The sequence below is a fragment of the Scardinius erythrophthalmus genome (assembly GCF_964197995.2).
Source record: "Scardinius erythrophthalmus genome assembly, chromosome: 19".
Lineage (NCBI taxonomy): Eukaryota > Metazoa > Chordata > Actinopteri > Cypriniformes > Leuciscidae > Scardinius > Scardinius erythrophthalmus.
In genome coordinates, this window is record NC_138239.1 from 25,409,073 (window position 1) to 25,432,129 (window position 23,057).

The 23,057-nt window shown below is 38.7% G+C and overlaps 1 protein-coding gene across 1 annotated transcript; it reads left to right on the forward strand.

Annotated features, from left to right (window-relative positions):
- Positions 1-145: 145 nt before the first annotated feature.
- ahctf1 (AT hook containing transcription factor 1) lies at positions 146-22,952 on the forward strand. The gene is made up of 36 exons (XM_081347783.1): positions 146-422; positions 3,460-3,585; positions 3,764-4,017; positions 4,477-4,657; positions 4,953-5,160; positions 5,947-6,063; positions 6,167-6,251; positions 6,375-6,525; positions 6,614-6,746; positions 6,879-7,060; positions 7,167-7,228; positions 7,308-7,436; positions 7,603-7,693; positions 8,274-8,363; positions 8,448-8,588; positions 8,676-8,780; positions 8,873-8,972; positions 9,109-9,232; positions 9,327-9,383; positions 9,493-9,639; positions 9,836-10,026; positions 10,125-10,269; positions 10,735-10,866; positions 10,973-11,120; positions 11,222-11,372; positions 11,486-11,593; positions 11,983-12,139; positions 12,274-12,489; positions 12,604-13,633; positions 14,152-14,251; positions 14,354-14,451; positions 14,541-14,794; positions 19,351-21,358; positions 21,449-21,555; positions 21,638-21,708; positions 22,112-22,952. Exons 2-36 carry the CDS (start codon positions 3,465-3,467, stop codon positions 22,296-22,298), a joined length of 7,581 nt encoding a protein of 2,526 aa, XP_081203909.1. The 5' UTR covers positions 146-422; positions 3,460-3,464; the 3' UTR covers positions 22,299-22,952.
- The last annotated feature ends 105 nt before the right edge of the window (positions 22,953-23,057 follow it).

Here is a 23,057-nt window from a genome sequence, read left to right on the forward strand (position 1 = left end):
GTTTGATGATTATGAGAGATGCACTCACATCTTTTAATAAGTGACTTCAAAAACAAATGTGCAGTCAAGGACAGGATCGGAAAACCGTTGTAATTTCCCCGGTCAAGGGCAGCTGCTTAAGATCTCGCGATACTATTTGTGGCGCGGGATTTGGCTGAAGCAGATGAATGCGCAGTAGTCGTTCTGCAGCGCTGTGGAAATGGCGCCTGCGTTCAAGCAGCAGTAGTCGGCAGTTATAACGTTTTGCACTGAAGTCACTGGAATTTAAGTTTTCTCTTTGCCGCTGCTTTAAAGTTCAACACAACTAGACTACGAGAGTTTATCCGTACGAACTGAGTCCGGATTATGACCGGAAAAGAGTTGCCACGAAAGTCGTGTTTGAAGTATATCCAGTCTTCTTGAGGGCCGTCATCAGCGCGCAGGTACAACGCTGTTGTCTGGGATTTTTTCAGCGATATATGTCATATTAGGATATTCTGTAGCATCTTACGTGTTTATGCGGCTCAAGCCGGTTTAACACTCATTTAAGTGGCTGCTTTAGTGTTAAAAGCGGTTGTGCGGTAGTCTCGAATTGTGACCGTTAGCTACCGTTAGCATGTGCGGCTAACCTGAAGGGCTCATGGTAACTGCGTGGGCTCAATTTACGCAAACAACACGACTATTTACGAGACGCATGCTTTATTACACATCGCAGTAAGCCTTTTCAATTAATTAATGCCCCGTCGTCGTTGTAATTTCAATCTATTGTTTGTATTTACGCGTGTTATGTGTTGCTGTTTAACAGCATTTCGTTGCTAGCGTGCTGTGGTTGACAGAACAGAAACTTTCCAGCAAAGGCTATTTTTCAGACCATGCAAGATGAACGTTTTATGTAAACCAGCTCTGAATGGACACTTTTATTTTGCCTGGAGAAGACAGCAGTATTTGTCAGCAATAATTTGAATGCACTTTGATGAGTTGGCTGCCAAGATTTTAAAGTGGCAGTGCACGTAATGACAAAGCATAACGTCCGGTTTATCGTAATGTAAAGGAACAGAAATGTCTGCAGATACCAGTTTTAGTGTACTTGGTCTAGTATTGACTTGTATTAGGAATAAGTATTGAATAGAGCTGGATCTGAGGTCGCGGTTCCGCCATGTGAGTCTCACGCATGGGTGGGACATGTTTTCTGCGCGGGCACATGGATGAGTCCTATAGGCTGTATCTGTGTTTTCATTAGATGACCATCCTTTTCCAGGGGGCACTGTTGCATGAGCCAAGGGTTTTTAACTTTAACCGACCCAGACTGTAAGCAAACAGCCGTTATTTCATTTTATAATATCTTCAGTCAGTCATCATCAAATGTGCTTTTAAGTGGTTTTACATGTTGTCTTTTTTAATCATGTCATCCCTATACTTTCACTAGAGTAATATAGCTGTCCTTGTGGTATATCTTTTCCTAGTCTAGTAGACATAGACTTTCAGTGTGTTTTTTTTCTAGATAGTGTTATCATGACTATGCCAATGCCACATGTCTTGAAGCTGGTAAACATAAAAGTTATGTAAACATATTGGCGTCTAAACTAGGATGATCAAGCACATGTCCTAATAATTACGGTTTTTATCTTCTTCTTTTTTTCTTTTATACAAATTCATAGTAATGAATTAATACCAGTTTAATTAGAGTATTATCTAGCGATTTTGCTTTTTTACTTCGAAAGCAAGCTAGGCTAAATGTAAATGATAACAAACAAGTCTTTAAAACCAAACTTTAAAATATATGAGTAATTTTACCATAAACTTTGAAAGGATTTTCTGTTTATTTTCCAAATGTATCATGAACAATTCATTGGACGGAATTCATTTTGTTTGGTACAAACAATGTTTATTCTTATTTATTAATGTAATGTACTTATTTTCTTTTTCCTTGATTATAGTTTTGTTCATTGTTTTTGAGAATGAAGTCCTGTCCATGTTGGTTGTTTTCTACCAAACAAAGCTATTTTAGAATTATTTATATACTGCTAATATATATTATTTTGAATTGTCCTTTTTTTATATTTTCAGTTTTCATTTCAGTTTAAGTTTTTGTAATTTAGTTATGTTCTCATGTCATTTTTATTATTTTTTATTTTTTCTATGTTGCTTTAATTATATATATATATATATATATATATATATTCATTTTTAATTAGTTCTTCAACTTATTTCAGTTAGTTGCCAAGGCAACATTTATAACTTTAGTAAAGATTTAAGTTTTTTTAAACTAGTAAATATATTTTATTCCATTTCAGCCATATTTCAATGCCCAACACAGTTTCTAATAGTTTTAGTTTTAAGCCCTATTCGGACGGGACAAGTTTTCTAAATTATGTTTGAGTTACAATTTTTATCACTCAACTTCTGATTTCATGTACCGATACTAACATGAAAGATTCTGCAGACTAACATCTTCGTGTTTATTACAGAGGTGGGAGTGTGTTTTCTAGATGCTGCCATTACAGAAGGTCATGCTGTGCTGTATTATTTATTCTTATTTTAATTTATTATAAAAGCCCTATTTAAGTCAACTGAATTGGCAGGTTATAATAAACCCACATAAGTGAGCAGTAAAGTCTAGTCAAGCATCTTATCTTACTTGACACTGATATTAAAATAGGTAGTCTTCGCAATTTCTGTGATTTGGCTCTATTTATTAATTTTATAAAAAAAAATTGTCGAATACCATCCATATTGAAATGAAAGCATGCCGAAGATTGGTGCGTAAACAGTAGCTCAGGTGGGTCAAAAAACACGAGGATAAGTGTTAGGAGAATACAACCTCAGCAATCACAGACATTCACATTCGGACGGGATTAGATTTCTCAGAGGACCGCTGAAAAAAAGTAGGTAATTTGTTCTGGTATTTTTACAGAGTTTGTATGAGAAAAACACAGACTTGGCAGATTCAAACGGGATTAAAATCGCAAAATACGTCTCTGAAACACGATTTTCTAACGTCCCCCTGAAAAACCAGTCCCGTCCGGCTTTAGTTAACAATAATAACAGATAACATTCGGATAAAAAATTAGATTATATTCAGGTAAAAAGCGTTTGATTGGGTGTACAGCTTTTTAATTTAACCTAACTGCACAAATACATGGTTAGTTAGTTGCATTTTATTTTGACATTTTGGTAGGGGTGAATTCCCCCCTGGCTTTCTGACTATAAGCTCATCTGTACCCACCACTTGATCACGATTTTATTGTATGTTTGGAGGAAACACAAGTGTGCTGGACAACTGCTCCATTGGAGGCCCAAAAGAGCTGACAACTGCTGTAATGTAGGGGTTCTTTGTCCATAATGGTTTGAGTGTTATTTGGACATGATTTTTGTCCTAGGTTAAAACACATTCTGTTTTTGTTTCGTTTATTGAATTAAATTTTAATCCTGATGTTTCGGGGCTGCCAGATTGACTTTCCGCACGTGTTTTCTCTCCAGTAAGCATGCGTGACCTGGCAGCCCAAGTCACCAGCAGCTTGCTGCTCTTTCCAGAGGTAACGATAGAAGCTCTAGGGGAGGATGAAGTTACGCTCGACTCTGTGCTGCATGGGAGATTTTCTGTTGGTGAGTTGTTTTACACTTGATGATCTTGATGATCACAAGACACACATTTCAGGTTGGGGATGATTTAACTAATAATGGAATTACATTATCTTAACTATAATTTAGTAGTATTAATTGAATAAGATGTATTAAATTTTCCTTTTATGTTTCACTGACATCTCTTATTTCGTGTGTACAGGGAAAAGTGGACTGTCCTGGCTTGCCTGCGGACCTCAATTGGAGGTCGTCCATGCCATTTCTGGAGAGCGTTTCTCCGCCTACCGCTTCAGCGGGGTGTCGGAGCACCAGCCCACAGTGTTGTCTGTGCGGGACTTCTGCTGGCTGAAGCGGACAGGGCTGCTCATTGGTTTGGAGGAAGCAGAGGGCAGCATGTTGTGTCTGTATGATCTTGGTATCTCCCGTGTTGTCAAGGCTGTGGTCATCCCAGGCAGAGTGAGTGCCGTGTTATATTAGTATCATTGAGATGCTGTTATAGTTTTTAATATTTTGAATTAGTTTTTATTTTTATATTTTCCATTTTCTTTTTAGTTTTAGTAATAATTTTGTTGTTTTTGTCATCTTTATTTTTTTAAATATATTTCTAAAGAGTTTTTATTGACTTTTACTTCAATTTTAGTTTAACTAAACTAAATGAAAATGTTGACTTGCCACCAGTTGCAGAAATGTTGAAATAAAATTAGTTTATTTTTATTTATATAATTTTAAGTAGCAAAAATGTTATTTAAATTTTTTTCTTCAAGTTTTTGTTAAATAATAACCCTGAATGAGTGTAAACAGGGTTGTGTTGCTGAATTTTACTTTTCAAAAATGTCTCATGTTTCTCTTTCTTTTCTTTAATGACCCTACTGTGAATGATCAAGTGATTGAATAGAACATCTGTTTCTTTCACAGATCACAGCAATTGAGCCCCTGGTTAGCTACGGAGGGGCCAGTGCTAGCACACAGCATCTACATCAGAGTCTGCGCTGGTTCTTCGGTGTGGCTGCAGTGGTAACGGACGTTGGTCACGTTCTGCTGGTTGACCTCTGTCTGGATGACCTGTCCTGTAGTCAGAGTGAACTGGAGGCTTCAGGTGGGACTTTTTTTCAGTCAAAAACTATAATAGTTTAGTTCAGGGGTGTCCAAACTCAGTCCTGAATAGCCTGTCATACTGTCATGTAGAGTTTAGCTCCAACTTGTCTCAACACACCTGTCTGGAAGGTTCTAGAATGCCCAGTAAGACCTTGATTAACTGGTTCAGGTGTTTAATTGGGGTTGGAGCTACACTTAGTTTAACTTGTTGCTTTTTACTGTAGTAGTAGTAGTAAGATAAAAAAGATTCTAACCTTTTCATAATCTCAAACCATTTTCATTTGCTTTGGCTACAGATCTGGAGGTGGTCAACAAGTCTCCGTCTGAGATCCCTCGGTTAAGGGAGGGTGTGACGCAGCAGGGTAGACACCTGTGTCTGCAGCTCAGCAGCCCCACAGGGACTGCAGCAACAGCCCTGCAGTACATCCAACGCACCAACCAGCTCGCTGTCGGCTTCTCAGATGGCAACCTGCAGCTCTGGAACCTGAAGACCCTCAAAAAAGAGTGAGCGAAAGACTTAAAACAAGCTTGACTTGACTTTTTTTGGTTGTTTTGGTACATTAAAAGACATGAAATTAGCGGTCGACCAATATATTGTCAAGGCCAAAATGTTGGCATCGACTGATAAGGTTTTCTGTTTGGCCAATGATTCAAAAGCGAGACTTTTATTTGACGGTGCGCTTGTCTTTTAATTTGATGATGCTGAGAACGCCAGCTCCTGAGCACACCGCTCCCATTCTCCAGCTTCAATAGTTTACGTTACTAGATAGAACTATTAAAAAATAAAAAAGTAAACATTATACCAAAAAGCATTATAACATTTGGTTTTATAATTAATAGAAAGGCAAGCACTGATACTTTCTCATTTCCCATCAGCATTCAGCGAAAATGCGCATTTATATATCTTAAATCTTGGAGTGTCAAATAAACATTTAATTTCACAAACCTTGCAGACTTGGTCGAATCCAGCTGTAACATCTTCTGAGTGTGCATTTGTAGATGTGGACAGGAGAGTTCAGCTTCACTGGAGATGCATGATTGACAAACTTCAAATCCTTGATTTCAAACTCATATTTATGTAATTTTCACTGTATGTAAGATCTGGGCATTGGCCATCAAAAAATCAGTGTCGGTCGACCGCTACATGAAATTTATCTTTGATAATCAGTTTCGCTTGGATGTACGTAATGAAAGGGAAGAAAAGATATGTCACTACCACCATTTCAACCTGACTTTAATGTATTGCTGCACCAGTGAATTTGTTTCTGAATGTGTCCTCTTGCTCTCCAGATATCACTCCCAGCTAGAGGGTGGCAGAGTGCCTGTCTATGCATTTACCTTCCAGGAGCCAGAAAATGACCCTCGGAACTGCTGCTATTTGTGGGCAGTGCAGTCTGCACAGGATCAGTAAGTTGATCGTGCTCCTAAGTTTCATGTGCTCCTATCGGCATCATCATCTGATTGTTTTGACTTTGTTCTGATTTTGTTTTGGCATATTTTGTCTTTGCAGGGAGGGGGATGTTGTCAGCCTCCATTTATTACAACTGGCCTTTGGGGAGAGAAAGTGCTTGGCTTCAGGGAAAATTATTTATGAGGTACAGAGTTGTGTACTGTTCTACATTTTCATAGATTTATTTGAATGTTGCACAGTCTTTATATCCATATACAATGTTTTTGCCAAAAATGATTCATTTTGTGTGTGATGTTTTGACTCTCAGGGTCTGGAGTATTGTGAGGAGCGTTACAGTCAGGACTTGAACGGTACAGCGTTTCCTCTGAGAGCTCAGGCCACCAATACCCGTTTGATCAGCTGTCAGACCATAGAAAAGTTTCGCCACCACCCTGATAGGGATGACAGCATGAATGAAGGTGCTTTTGCATGTCCAAACCTGTATACTTTGCAGAGTGATTGATTTGACACACATTTTCTGTAACATTTGTTTTTCTCTTTCTTTAGTGGCATCTCCTGATACAAGTGTGTCGGTTTTCAGCTGGCAAGTTAAATCATATGGACAAGGCCAGCCATCGACCTTCGTAGGTGTTTTTGACATTAACAGATGGTACCACGCTCAGATGCCAGATTCATTGAGGTGAGTACGCTTAGAGTAAAAGATGTGTAAATGCAGTCTGATATGTTGCAAGGGACATGCAACTTAAGTCCATATTGCCGCATATAAACCCATGCAACTTTGATTGAATTCCTTTTCTCTTTACCTGTCCAGAGCGGGCGAATCTTTACGGAACTGTCCATATCTGGCAGTGTGGTCTCTCGACTCAGTGATCGAGATTACAGCTTCCTGTTCTCTGTTGGACGTCCTGATTCATGAGCGCAGTCTAAGCAGGGGTCTGCCCTACACCTGCCCTCCACCGGAACAGTTCTTCAATCCCACCACCTACAACTTTGGCAAGACATGTTTATTTCATATACATTTTTTTTATATATAATGGCTGTGTTGTGTAACTCCATTAAATATTTAATAATCTTTAACTTTTTTTTCTATTTTATCTAGATGGAAGTTGTTTGCTTAATGCTGGAATTGTGCACTTTACTTGCTCTGGCTATCAGAAAGAGGTTAGATTTTGGCCCACTGTTTACTCAATGCTGAGTCTTTATTAATCTGGTGCATTAAACTCTTACTGTTTACTCTCAGACCCTGAGCTATTTAAAGAAGGTGGCACCAAGTTTGGGTGACAGCATTTCTAATGGATACTCGCGCTGTCTCATGTCTGGCCTCCTGTCCCCTCGTCTGGCTGATGTCCAGCCCTCCAGCCTCTCACAGGTAACGCACCCTTTATTAAACATATTTCAGGAATAACTACACTAGTCTAATCTGTTTGCTTATTGACTAAATAGACTTCATCCACATGTAGTACTGCTGGTATCAGAATGGTTATTTATAGCTGTGATGCACGTTTTTAATTTAATGCCTTGTGATTTGAATTCAGGAAGAGCAGCTTGATGCCATTTTGTGCACTGCTGTGGAGACAAGCTCATTGGGACTCATAACTGGCTGTATTAAACAGTGGACCACTGAAGGTGAGGATGGGAGAAGTAAGGCTTTCGTAATCTATTAAAAACTTTCATCACTGGTTACACTGCCGGTGTGTTTTTTTTTTTTTATTTTAAGTCTGCATTTATTTGATCAAAAATACTGTAAACGCAGTAATTATTATTATTACGATTAATTATTATTATTATTATTATTATTATTATTACGATTAAATAACTGTTAATATATTTCAAAATTTCATTTGTGTGGGCAAAGCAGAATTTTCAGCCGCCGTTACTCCAGTCTTCAGTGTCACATGATCCTTCAGAAATATGCTGATATTCTGCTCAAACATTTCTTAATATTTTTATTAAGCTTAAATCGTTGTGCTGCGTTTATATTTTTATAAAATATTTTTCAGGATTCTTTGAATGGAGAATTCTAAATAACAGCATTTATTTGAAATGGAAATATTTTGGGATGTTATAAATATCATTTTTGATCAATACAATGCATCCTTGCTGATTAGAAGTATTTATTTATTTAAAAAAATAAATAAATAAATAATCATACTGACCCAAACTTTTGAATAGTAAACTATTTCCTTTGCCACATTTCTGCACGCAGAGCAACCAGGGTCAGCCATCAATCTGCGCTATATACTGGAGTGGGCCTGGAATAAAGTTGTGCACACCAAAGAAGAACTGGATGAAATATGTGAGTTTCCTACACGCATTTCTCTCAATATGGTTGTACTGCAAATTTAACAGGGTTCTGATCGTGTGCTTTCTTTGCATCCAGGTGCTCCACTATTTGACAGCTTCGCAAACTTCACAGATCCCCAGACACTGCAGCTGCTACAGCACAGTCAGCGCTTGCTGGCAAACCTCAGCACTGTTTTCCACTGTTTGCTAAATGAGGCTCAGGAGCTCACACAGAAAGGTGTCCGAGTATACACCGACTTCACACTGGTTTATGTGAAGTTGAAAATCACTAGAATGACTAACTCTTTTTTTTGGTTACCTGCAGGGTTAATTGGACTCATGAACAAATGCATGGTGTCTAGCTTGATCTCCCAGTATGCTCAAGTGGTTTTGTGGTTCTGCCGGACTGGTCTTCTTCCAGAGGGTTCTGGTATGATCTTCTCCAAAGCTTTGCTTAGACTCTCTGTGATTTTAAACAAATCTGTGCATTGCATATGATGAACTCTGTTCTTCTGTCAACAGATGATGATGATGTGCTGCAGATATCAAGGCCCTTTTACAGTCATTCTATTATAAAGAATTACTACGTCGGCCAGAGGGAGGAGCTGAGGAGACTGGCCAAGTATGTTGCTGAATTTCTGAAGCACCATTTTTTTTTTTTTATAATAATAATCATATAATGTAATAAACATTCTTACTCATTTAGTCAAATTGTATCGGTGTAATAAGGCATAAAACAATAATTTTTCTTCCCATAGGGACAAATGGTGTGCAGACTGCCTCCTGATTGATGGGCTGGTGAGTCAGTGTGGGGAACGCCTTACTGAACTTTGGAAAAGGGATGAGGGTGGAACAGGACACTATCCACCCCCATCACTTCATGTAAGTTAAGACTTTAAGAAGATAATGTGTTTAAACAACATTGTGCTCAGCTGTGCTGAATTTTCAGGGTTTTTTTTGTTTGTCCCTGGTATAGGCTTTGCTGGATATTTACCTCCTGGAAAACATTGAAGAATCTGCCAAACATGCTATTGTATCCTTTTGTGGTTTCTTTAGTACATTCTGTTCTTGCCAAAGTTCCCATAAATATTGTGCTTTTTGCTGCTGGTTTGCAAAGATTATTCCTTGACTCAGGCTCTTAGGTTATTTACTTGCTGCTGGATGTGATGTACTCATTTCCCAATAAAAGTGGGGCATCAGTGGAGTCTTTTCCCACAGCGTTCGCTATTCCCATTGGGTTAGTGAAACTGGTACAAGGCCTGTGGTTGCTAGATCATCATGATCATGAGGTATAAAAACCAGAACTTTCTCATTTATACTATTATGCTAGTATTTTTAAAAGAAACTTACATTTTTGGCTTGAATTATAAATGGTGTGAACTATATCAGTTTAAACACTACTCTTAGTGTATTTTGTCTGAATGCCAGAGGTGCAACATGATACTTCATGAATAATTTGTATTGAATGGTTTTCATCTCCCCCAGAGCTCTCTGGAGCTGCTGTTGCACCCAGCCACCAGTCACTCTCTGTGGAGCTGGCAGCATGAGCGTGTCCTGCAGGCTTTGATGTGCCAGCAGAAGCACAGCATCGCCCTGCGCTACCTGCATGTGATGAAGCCTCCCATGTGCACTACCAACCAAGCCAAGCTTTGCCTCTCTGTCCTGCTTTATAACAGGTATGAGTGTAGTGTACCATGTAATTAATATATCAGCTTAGGGTGAGTTTAGTTGTATTTGCTAGACTCTTACTTTTGGTTTGTTTTTGGCTGGCCAGGTGTATTGTGGAGGCCTGGGCTTTGCTAAGGCAGCACTGTAATAAACTGAACATGGAAGAGATGATGAGGTTTCTCTTTGAGACCTGTCAGGAGCTGGGACTTATGAAAGAGCTGCTGAAGCTGCCCCTTGGACTTGTAGAACAGGTGTGTAAATCTCTACAACGCTTAATATTTAATGGCTGTTAGAATGCAAAATAAATACTTTTATTCAGCAAGGACACAAATTTTTCTTTTAAACATTCTACTCAGAGATTCTTGAACAAAATGTATTATTTCATAAAAATATTAAGCAACTGTTTTCAACAATAGGAAATGTTTCTTGAGCACCAAATCAGCATATTAGAATGATTTCTGAAGGATCATGTGACGCTGATGACTGGAGTGATGGCTGCTTTGCCATCACAGGAATACATTTCTATTTTAATATAATTTAAAATGTAAAGTTATTTTAAATTGTAATGATATCTTACAGTATTACTGTTTTTACGGCATTTGACACATAAGAGCATAAGAGACTTCTTTAAAAAAACAAATAAGATCTTACCAACCCCAAACTTTTGAACAGAAGTATTAGCACTTTTTTTTTTAAACTTTAATTCAAATGTGCAGGAGTGTTTGGAGCGGTTCCTTCAAAGCACCGGAGGTTTCCAGAATCGGGAGCTTCTCATGGTCCACTACCTCCAGCAGGCAAATTATGTGCCTGCCCTTCAACTCAACCAGACCCTCAAATTGAACCTAGCAGTATGTTCAATTTCATATTATAATCTACATATTTAATTTTCATCAGTTAATGAAACTTTTATCATATTAAGTTATATTTCGTTTACAAATTATTTTTATTATTCAGGCTGACAGGGATCCTAAAATGAAGGAAAGGTCAAACACAAGGAACTCCATTCTCAATCAGTATGGGAAGGTTCTTCCTCGGGTTCAACGGAAATTAGCCATTGAACGAGCAAAACCGTATCAACACCCTGCTACGATTCACAGAGAAGGTATCGATGATGGTCATGCTCACTGGGATGCAAGTGTTAGAACTTGACAGTTGTTGTTAGCAATTGACCTTGAAAATGCTTTTCTCTTCTCTCACCACTAGTTAAAAGACCCCAGCCTCTGTCAACTGTTGCTAAACGTTCTGCCTCTGAAAATGTGATGACCAGAGCAGCCTTTATCAGTAATGTCCTCTCAAAGATAGAGGAAGTGTGGGCTGGCAAGAACACCACGCCTGAGTCATCTCCTTTCAAAAGGTACTATACTAAATAGTTTTTCCCAGCTTTCATTTTTTCTGTTTGTAAGTTATGAAATGTTTTCATTTTAAACCCTGTTCTGCACTAAATGTTTTGTTGGATTTCCTGTTCAGCCCCAAAGAGTCAGAGAAGCAAGTGCCTAGCCTATACCCTTCCTCCCCAAATCTACCCGAGGCTTTTGTAGGAACTCCCATCAACATGCTAACCAAACGAATGTCTAGGTAAAACAGACAAATACTGGTTTTATTGTGTTGTTTCTTGGGATAAATTTACATCTCAAAAGACACTATCCACCTTATTTTTAACATTGAAGTGAGCAAGGCCATTTGTAACTTAAATGTTCAAAGTCTTCCAGTGTCATTCGATTCCAGGTAATTTACCTGTACAAACACGGTTATGCTGCCTATTGCAAACTGGTGTTTATCATTTATTTTAATTTATCGTCATCAAACACTGGCTTGTACACACATAGCTTTACCGTTTATTGTACTTTTTACTTGTTTACATATAGCGGCTAATGAATTGGAAGGCTCGCACATTTGAAGAAAATAGCTTACTTCCAAATTGCAAAATAAGGTGGATGGTAACATTTCCCTTGCTTTGTCACCAGGCTTCTGGATTTAGTTGTGCAGCCATCTACCCAGAATTCTCCAGAGAGCTCAAATTTGCCTGGCACACCTACAAGGTCTATTACCTCGTGGGCTGGCCCAAAGAGCGTCAGCAATGCTCCTGAGCTCAGTTTGCTGCAAACTCCTCAAGTGGTAAAGGTGAGACCCTATGGTTTTAAAACTTTGCACAAAACCTCACTGAAATGTTTATGACTTCAGATTAAACATTCTGTATGTACTTCCTCAAGTGTTTTAAGAAATGTCATACCTCATTATAAACTTTTTGATTTTAGAGAGCTCGAGCCTTGGCCTCAGGCCCGGTTTTCTCAGCCTTCACTCCACAGTCTATTCTGAGGAGCAGCTTACGTCCCACTCCTGTGGCCACCCCTTCTGCATCCCCGGGCAGATCAATCACTCCTCCTCTCCGCCCCAAAGAGAGCCGTATTACCTTCATAGAGGAGGCTGATTCTCCAGAAGTTCCCAAGAGCTCTGTCCACTGGAACAATGGGGTAACGCTTTTCCCACATCCAAAATCAAATGTCAAGTTTAGCTGCCATAGGAATAAGACTTAATGAAAATCTAACAGATTTTTGCAGTGGTAATATCATTGTGATTCTTTACAGATTGCGATTAACAGGGAGCTCAATACACCTAAGAGATCTTCCCCACCTCTTAAAACAATCAGTGATGCCTGGAGTGACCATTCAGATGCTGAAGAGGAAGTAGTAGATCTAAAGAGGACAAACATGCCCTCGTCTGAAGAGAAAGAGAATCCTGATGTAGAATCTGAGAGTGGCTCCTCTGTCAAAGAGATCCCTGCCACGGAGTCCACACAAGTGCTTCCCACTCTTTTGCAACGGCCTAGTCTGGGGCAAGAAGCAAGTCTCATATCCAATCAATCCGATACCACTCTTGAGTTCCATGATGCTCCTGCTCCTGAGGATCTTTTGGCAACTCTGAAAGAACATCAAGCGAACAACAGTATGGATCGGGAGGTCACCATAAGACTTCCAAACACTTCAGAGGAACATATGCCTCCTGTAGAACACAAAACGACTTCAGAATTAGGCCTACCCTCTGTTGCATTGCCTGAGAAAGAGTTCAATATAGCTCAGGAAAATGATACCAAGGAAGACTTGTCCAGTGGAGAGAGCCCATCAGACACACAGGAAGGCCATAATGAGATTGAGGAGTTTGAGGTGCATGTTAATATTGAGAATGATCTTGTGAGGGAAGGAACTGAGGAGCAGCTTAAGGAAACTTCAGAGGCTCAGGTTCTCAAACCAGATGTGATAATGGAACCAGAGCTTGTTCTTCCAGTTCAGGAACCAAGCTTAGACTCTTTAACTGAGATTTTAGACTATCCAGAGATCCAGGAACCAACAGATGCTGAAGAGTCATTGAACACATCCTCGATTTTTGTTGAAGCTCTCAGTGTTCCTCCTACTTTAGAGCCTGTAAACCAGTCCAAGGAAGAAAATGATACTGTTAGTGAACCAGCTGTCACCAAGGTATCAGAGACCGTACCAGAAGAACTGATTTGTGAGGCCTCTGTGTCTGAGATTCCAGTGGTCGAGTTGGTGAACCATGAACAAATGACTAGTGAACCTGAGATCAATGAAGAATGTGTAGAGGAATCTATGGAAACCTCAGGTAGTTAAAAAAAAAAGTATTTATTCCTTAACACACGATACTATTCAAAAGCTTGGGGTCAGTAAGTAAGTTTTTATTAAATGTTATTTTTGTTTTATTAAATTGATCAAAAGTGACAGACATTTATAAGGTTAGAAAATATTTATATTTCAAAATATTGCTGTTCCTTAGAACTTTCCATTCATCGAATCCTAAAAAAAACCTGTTTACACACACAAATAAACAACTGTTTATAACATTGAAAATAAGAGATGTTTCTTGGGCTGCTTAAAATTCAGCTTTGCCATCACATGAGTAAATAATGTTTTTAAATAGAAAATATATATTTTAAATCGTAATATTTTAAAATATTATTATTATTATTAGTTTTAAACAATGCAGCCTTGTTGAGCATAAGAGACTTTTCAAATTTAAAAATCTTACCAACCCCACATTTTATAATGGTACTGTAACTCCTGTTTTCTGTATTGAAAGATAATAACTGGTAGGAAATAAATGTCTAAACATTTATATTGTAGATTTGGATGCCTTTGTGGAACAGCATTTATTTGGCCCAGATCATTCTCCATCTTTGACCCGGTCCAGTATTAGGAAAGTCTCAGAGGAATCTCTCAAAAGGTACTTGTCTATCATGTTTCTGGTGTGCTGCATTGCATATGTTTCACTTGTCTTGCCATTTTGCCTTTCGTAACTTTTGTTTGTGCTGTGCACACCCAATAGTGAAACAGCTTGTGACATTAAGGAAGTTCATCCCACTGAAGAGAATGCAGCCGATTTGAAAACACAGACATCAGAATCTGCTTCCTCAGAGTCCAGATGTAATTACATGTCAATTCAGCATTTTAGACAGATAATGTCTTTAAATAACATTGTAATAATCCAAATGTAATCTCAATTTTTCCCATAGCTGTAGTTAGCTTAAATGACACTGATGAGCTTACCAGTGCCGAATCTTCAGAGGATGAAGAGGACTCTGGAGATGAGAAGGTGGAGGACTCAGGAAGTGAGGTTGAGATTATAAAAGAAGTAAAGGGTAATGGCAGGAGTAACCACCAGCCTTCTCCTGCCTTTTACATGGAGGAACTTCCACCAAATGAGCAGTACCTCCAGGATCAAGCCAATGCAGTGCTGTCACTGGTCACACCTGAGGCAGAACTAAAGGTGAGTGCACCATTGAAGCCTTATTTTGTTGTTAAAACTAATCTCATGCACTGTCCTAACCAGGTGAAATGTGACAAGTTTCATTTAGCATTTTGCATATCAAGCTAAATGACTGGCAGAATGTCTTCAATTCAAGTCTATTTGTATAGCGCTTTTCACAATACATGCTTCAAAGCAGCTTTACATAAAATACTTGTTTCAATGTTATAATTAGGAAACATTCGGCTATCAGCTAGAGATTGTCAAAGTTATGTCTATATTAGGGCTGGGCGATATGACGATATTATCATATATCGACGATGTCTCGCAAATATCGCGATATCGATAACAGTCAGTGTTACCAGACGATAATCGACAATATGGTAAAAATGACGACTGATAAACTTACATGACGTTGCGTTGCCAAATACATTATAAATAGCTTAGTAGTTACCATACACTTACCTTTTTAGTGTTTTTGATGCAGCTACAGTAGCCAATGTGTTAAAGCAAAACATAGAAGGTAATATGTTGGTTTTGTCTGTTTTCATTATAACTCGCGCAGAGAGAAGCACGTTACAAATAATTAATGAGACATAGCTTGGCTAAAAGTTTTAAACAGCTCTAAAAATATTATCGGCTATATTAAATAAAATATTAATAATGAAAATATTAATCAAACATGGAAACCTGGAAAACATTTAAAATACTAACGCTAAAAATAAAATGAGAGAGCAAAACCTTTGGGAAAACAATATTTTATTCAGGACACAATGCGAATGATATTCAATTATTTAGACAAATTGCTTTTATCAGTAGCATATTAAAGTTTTATTTTAAAATCAAACTATGGGTAAACAAAAATCACCTTAAAATCACTTTAACCAGGTGATCTGTAAACCACCGTAACTGGTTTACCCATCTTAACAGTTGCGTATGCAAATCATAAATGCATTTTTAAAAATCGTCAAAAAATTAAATCATCATTCAAAACTAAAACAAATATGATTTCATTTTTTTTAACACATTAGGCTATAGTTCTTAAAAATAAAATATAATCCAAACACCACGTTATTTAATTGAACCTATGCATTTATAAAACATTAACATAACGCAACAATCTAACGCAGGTTTCTAGACAGGAAAACGAGCATATTCACCTTATCCGGGGTTAAAGCATTACGGAATGGGGTGACAATTTGACCTGCTGCGCTAAAAACTCTTTCTGAAGGACTGCTTGTTGCAGGCACACATAAAAATTTTCGCGTTACGAGAGACATGAGCGGGAATCGGCTTTCATTATTTTTCCACCACGCAAGTGGATCCTCCTCACCGTCAATCACATCCTCCAAAAGATAGGCCGCGAGCTCAGCCGCTGCCCGACCCGCCTCACTCGTAGGTGTTTTTTTGGTCTTTCCAAGGAGATCACTCAGTGTGTTTTTTTTTTTTCTTCAAAGGCACCTCTTGAGCGCTGGTGTTTGCATGTTGTTCTTCGTTCTCGTGATTTACCGGGCTTGAGTGACGATGGCACTCTGTAATGGCATCAAGCACTTCTGTCTTGGTTTGCTCTAATTCGTTCAAATTAAATCCACCTCTGTAGCGGGGATCAAGGAGAGTGCTGATCCGGAGAAGTTTTTGGGTTGCGTGGTTGTTATATTTGGCGTCTAATTCCTCCAAGATGCCAGTCTTAATTTTTTTACCCAATTGTGTGTCATCGTCATTTTCCGTTAAGACACGACGTGTGTGTTGTAGCACTGGGGTGACAGACGAAACAGTAACATAAGTTTCTCCTGACAAAACGTCGGTCAAATCTGCTACAGGCTTCAGTCCTTTGTTCACAGACTCCAGAACTGAAATATCTTGCCACGTTAAGTTTGGTAGTGGACGTCGGCTTTTGTCATCCGCAAAGACCCGTCGTATTGCTGGAGTCTGCTCCAGAATCCTTTCCGTCATCTTCAGCTTCGAGCCCCAGCGCGTTGGACAGTCCTACAATCAATTAATAAACAACACAAAAATCATTACTATTTAAAGTGTCTGTTTTTATATACATTTTTTATATCAATCTTTTAATTTAACATTTGTTTTTCTTTTAAGAAAGATTCCTATTTTCTTTTAAGATAGATTTAAAATAGCTGCGTTTGTGTTCTGCAATTCTAATGTAGCCTAACCTTAAACGGTTGTAAATTTATATAAAAGGTAACCATAGGCCTGTATTTTAAATACTATTAAAATAAAGGTGTTAGAATAAAATTATTATAATATAAAAAATCATGGGTATAGGCTATTTAAAATAGCATAATAAAATACAATATATAAAATAATGGTAACACTACAATAAGGTTTAATTTAATCTCCAATATGTTCTTTAACAGTTGAGAGAGTTCTTTAATGCTTCGCTAACTAGCAGAAGACACTAGCAGGGTTTAAATCCCAGTTGTGCAGACGGAGGCATGTTAACACACTTCGTTACAATGAGCCCCTATTAGAAATATGCTATTATATTCTATACTTTTATTAATTTTATTGAGAAAACGTGAGAAAAAGGTGAATAAAGACTGAGAGTCAATGTTCAGAAATGACTAATCATTTATTTGTTTTGAACTATGTTGTATAGCTGTGTTTTCATGTGTTCGTAGTCAAAACTCAAAAATGAGTTTATATTTATTTATTAAAAATTGCCATTATTTTATATGAAAAAGTTTTTAAATTGTATTTTATTTAGAAAATATTTTTTTTATTTATTTTTTTATTTTATTAGATCAGATAACATTTTAAGCTGTCATATGTTATGTTACAATGTACTCCACCCATGGGGCATGTTGTCACATTTCACTTCCATTCTTTCGGGGTATGTCAAGAAAAAAGTATATACTGTATTAATAAAACAAAAATACATAATTGTAGTAGACATGTGGGAAATTAATGTGGGAAAAAAGAAATACTCTGAAGTAGATTTACACAAAGAAAGTCAAAAAGCGTTACTTTGTGCCCCGCTCTCCCCTACGTTCATTATAAGATCAAGTTCATTAGGCTATTAGTTAATTCAACTAATGTAGTTAACTAATGTTTACTAATGAAACCTTATTCTAAAGTGTTACCAAAATAATATAAAAATAATAATGATATTAAAATATAACAGTTATCTTACCGTTACGAGAGAGTGATTAGGGATGTTGAGCTCCTCTTGCGCTCTCACGAGTTCACGTCTTCGGTGCCAACTCTTCGAGAAAGCCCCATTAATGGCCCGGCATACACCAAATGCTCGGTCTGTACTGGCCTTCTCCTTCTGAAGTGAATTGTTTATGGCGACATTCAAATTGTGCCCAAAACAATTAAGCCATGGCCAATTTAGTTGCCGCACTGCTGCAACGACATTAGCTCCATTGTCTGTGGTGATACATGAAATTTTTCTTTCATCAACGCCCCATTCTCTAACACTCTCCAAGAGACTATCTGCCAAATAATCTGCTGTGTGGCTCTCAGGCACATAAATCGTTCCGAAGCAGTTTGATTGTAGTACCCAGTCTTTGTCTATGTAATGAGCAGTAATTGACATGTAAGGTGTCATCGTATTGCTGCTCGACCACATATCTGTAGTAAGCGCAACATAGTCCGCGCTACTGATGTTAGTCATAACCTCGGTTTTCACCGTATTATACAGCTCTGGAATAGCTGTTCTTGAGAAATAATTCCGACTGGGTACTTCATACTGCCGGTCAAAAGTTTGAAGCATGGACCGGAATTCTGCCTGGTCCACAAGACTAAGAGGCATCATCTCTTTAACCAGAAAACGGGTCACAGCTAGAGTGCACTGTCTCCATTTTAAACTGGATTTATCGTACTTCTTTCCACAAGCGAACGCAGAAGCAATCGGATTTAAACTAGAACTTTTCCCGCTTTGAGATGCGGCTGCAGAGCGCGGCTCAAATGAGGCCGCTACTGCTGGATGGTGTATGTGGATATGGCTGCGGAGATTAGTGGTCTGCGCATCCTTAACCTTCACTTTTTTTTTGCACAGCCTGCAGATAGCCTCTGTTGGATCCGCTGGTTCACCTTTTGCGTTTGGTTTAAATCCATAATACTGCCAAATTAACGATGTGCATCTTTTCTTGGATATTAAGCTGTCGTCCTCCATTTTATGCCGGGAAAATGTTGACGTCGGACATGAGCAATAGCGCGCGCGCTGGCGAGTGGGCGGGGTCAGTGCGGAGCAGACGATGTTATCGGATATCGCGATATTTTTGAAGGCGATTATCGCCCAAAAAAAATTTACATATCGCCCAGCCCTAGTCTATATGGCAGTAATAGACAACTATGGTATAATACATGTTATGTGGTTAGTTAACATGTATTAAATTAAGCAGACACAACTAGCGTGTTGAGCAGAAAGTATAACTTGTGCTTGTAATGATTACAGATTAATAATTACAGAATGTCTTGTCACGTTTGTAGAGCAACTTTGATTAGCACTGAAAATGTTGCACCTGGTTACTATACCTGTGATAATGTTCGTACTATTAATGTTGAAATGTGTTGTACACCGATTCATTCTACCATTCTGGCTTTTTGTTCTGCAGGTTCTAGACACTGACATGCCAGAGGGTGAAGGGGTAATGGTTGGCCTTGGCACTGCAGATCTAGATGAGGAAGATGCTATGTGTTATACTGAGCTTAAGGCATCCACCACTCTCCTGGTGCCTGTAGAGCTGGCTGAGGAACAGCAAACACATCTTCTAGATGGAGGCACTTTAGAGACCCTCAGCAGTGCACCAGATGGTACACAGCCAGAAGACTCGGACAGCTTCACGCTTATGCTTGATCCAGATGTGGAGGAACTGCCTGACGCTTCAGAGTTGGATCACAATGCAGTTTTGCTACCTCTACATGAGCCAGAAGAGCCCCAGGATGTGGATAATCAGCTTACAGCTAACTCTGAGGTTTTCATCTTGGATCATACTGTTCAAGTTCCAGACAACAAATTGGAAGAAGTAAAAGACTTGGTATCAGACATTGAACCTGTTGTCACTGGTGTCACTAAAATTGAAGCTCAACCAGGTGAGGTCCTCCAGACAGTGGAACAAGTGATCACACAACAAGCAGAAACTTCTCAAGAAACAAAAGGTCTTTCCAATGGTGAAAGTCCAGAATTGGGTCCTGCTGATGTTCAGGAAGAATCGCATACCCCTCTTCATGGGGAAGTATTGGAGTCTTCTGCGCCAGAGAATGTGGTGCTTTCAGAAGAGCATTTAGGGAAGGTCAATGAAGTTTCTGCATTGGACACAGAGGTGTCAAACATTGCAAAAGACAATATAACTGAACCTATCCAAATAGACACTACAACCTTATTGGCTGGAGAACTTGACGAACTTTCCACGACAAAACAATTGGCAAGGCCGAAGTCACCAGGAAGGCCAAAGTCGCCAGGAAGACCCAAGTCACCTGCAAGAACAAAAGTCGAAAGATCTGGAAAAGATACAGAGGGAATTTTGGAGAACGCTAAGGAGGTGCTGCGCAGCCCGTCACGGAGGACAAGGAAAACCGTAACATTCCCTGTACCCAATCTTGATGTGGAGAAAGATCTTACTGAAGAAGAACAAATGGATTCTCAAGTACCTTCTACTCCAAGACGTGTTACAAGGAGTGGCAAGCAGCTGCAAGACTCTCAAGTTCCTGTTACACCCAGAAGAAGCACAAGAAAAGCAGATGCAGAACAGCGCGCTAATGAGAATAACCAAGACATGCCTCCTGAGAAAGCATCAAAGCCTGCAAGTCCAGCACGAAAGACCCCACAGAAAGCTACACCTAGGAAAGGATCCCGAAGAACCAGGAGCACAGTGGTTGATGATGAGGCCCTATCCACTGACCCCGTTTCCAGCGATGACTCCGAAACACAGGCCAGACAGAGTACCAGAAAACTCCAAGCACCAATTGAAGTTCCAGAAACTCATCAAGAAGTCCCAGAGGAGATGGTAGAGCCTGCCAAAGCACAAAGTAGTCCTAGTAGGTTTACTCGCAAGTCTACCCGAGGTCTAGCAATAGAACGTTTCCAACAGGATCCTGCAGAAGATGCCACAACTAAAAATCAACCTTTTAAAACTCCTCCAAGAAGCAGGAGGAAGACCGTGGCCAGCACTGCAGAGAAAGCAAACAGTGCAACCTTTGTTATTGATGATGCACAACTTCAGAGTGTTTCTAGGCGCCTTACGAGAAGCCGGCACTGGAATCAAGGAGAGGACCTTGGCAAAGAAATGCCAGATTTCATTCCCTTGGAAGTAGAAAACCAAACTCTTCAGGCTGATGCTCTTGTAGAGCGACTCAAAAATGAGGAAGCCAGTGAAGAGAGAGTTCCAGTTGTAACTGAAATTATACATGCCAGGAGAAAAACCACTAGATCTGCAGCACTTAATGAAACTCAAAATGCAGACATTGAAGAATCTAAATTGGTGGTGTCTGACGAAATGCAGGAACATGCAAGCAAGTCACTTGAAAGTGCTAGACGTACACGAGTGAGCAAGGTGTCTGAACAAAACTCTATAACTGTTGGCGATTCAGTTACTCCAATAGCTGACCTGAAAAGAACAAGAGGTAGGCAATATTGTAATGCCTCTCTTTGCAGTAAGTTACAACACTTAAATGTGCCTTCAATTAAATTGATCTGAAATCCTTTCTTTATAGCAAGGAGAAAAGGATCTGTACGAAATGAAGTTGAAGTTCCAGAAAGGTTGTCTCCTGTACCTCAAACAAAGGCCTCAGGAGATGAAACTGATTCTCAATCCAAAGAGGTACGCAGCATCCTAAGTACCAAACCAATTGTTTAATTTTTGCTGGATCACACTTTAAAATTCAAAATGTCTTTTGTTGTAGGACAATGGCCCTGTTGATTATGTTGCAGTTGAAACTGAGGTTGTCAAGCCCAGAAAGAAGAGGACAACCAGGTGAATTGTCCACGTTGCATGTAGTCCTATTGTGATCTAAAAAGGATGTTTACATGCACAGTATAATCAAGACAGGTTTTTGTATAGTCAAGCTACAATCTTAATCTCCCTGTCCGAGTATAATGAGATCAACTACAAGATGTGCAGTTGGATGATTGATACAGACTACCTTGTTTGTTGAGCAATTGTAGTCCGATTCACCTGCTAAATATGAGCTACAATCACATTATCCAAATCTGTTAGTCCAGCTTTTCTAATATCAAACTATACAATTTTAGACCTCAGAGTTTACATGACAGTTTAAAAAGACAAATTATGAAGACTGAACTTTTAAAGTTCATGTGAATGTTCTAACTGGTCTTAGATTATCATACACTTATTAATTCCGTTTTTCTTTTAACAGAACAAAAGCTGCCCCAGAACCTCCACCTCCGGTTGAGATCAGTTTTCTTTCTCCCCTCGCTAGTCCCGCCGAATCGATAGCTAGAACCGAAGAGAAGGAAACCCCTTCGCTGAGGATGAACCTACGCCGCAAACGCATGATGGATGCCATATTTCCTAAACCTGTGACAAGGAGGAAGAAGCTTTGATTGTGGACTCTTTGACTGGACTCATTTCCCAATGCACTTCATGTGCATTTTTGTTTTATGCTCTCCTTGTTTCTTAAGAGCTCTGCAACCTGCTGTTTTTCAATCAATGGATAATGTTTGGAATAAATAATCTAATTTGGGATAAATAATTTTTGTATGATAAATTATGCCATTTACAGTAAGGGTCACTGAGGGACTTGAGCACCAAAAGAGAGATGGTTTAGTTTTTAAATGTTTCTACTAATTGATGCAAATGTAAATAGCCTTTTAGGTATGTTATAAATAAAATTTGATACTTGTGAATTTTGTTGCTTGTTTTGTTTACAAGAAAGATTGTGGAACATGTAAAGTTATAGCAAACAATTATAAGATTTATGGTTGTACCACTTGGGTGATAATTCATAAAGATGAATAATTTACATTGGTTGAAAGTGTTATAAAATCATCCATATTACATGGGTGGACTTCTTGCTTTGATGCTTGGCACATGGTCTCCTCTATCTTGAGGTCTTTAACAGGTGAACATAGTTTGTTCATTGCAGACAATAATGTACATTTATTTTCCTTCAAATACATGCATTTTATTTTGAACAACATTGTGAACTTATTTGTAATGCCTGTTTGCTTTCAAATACAGAACAAGAATTTACAATCCTGATGTATTGTAGTTCTTCAGAGGTACTGATTCAACCGTTTTACTGCAAAAAGTAAAAGACCTTAAAATGACTTGTAACCAAGATGCAATATACTGTATGTATT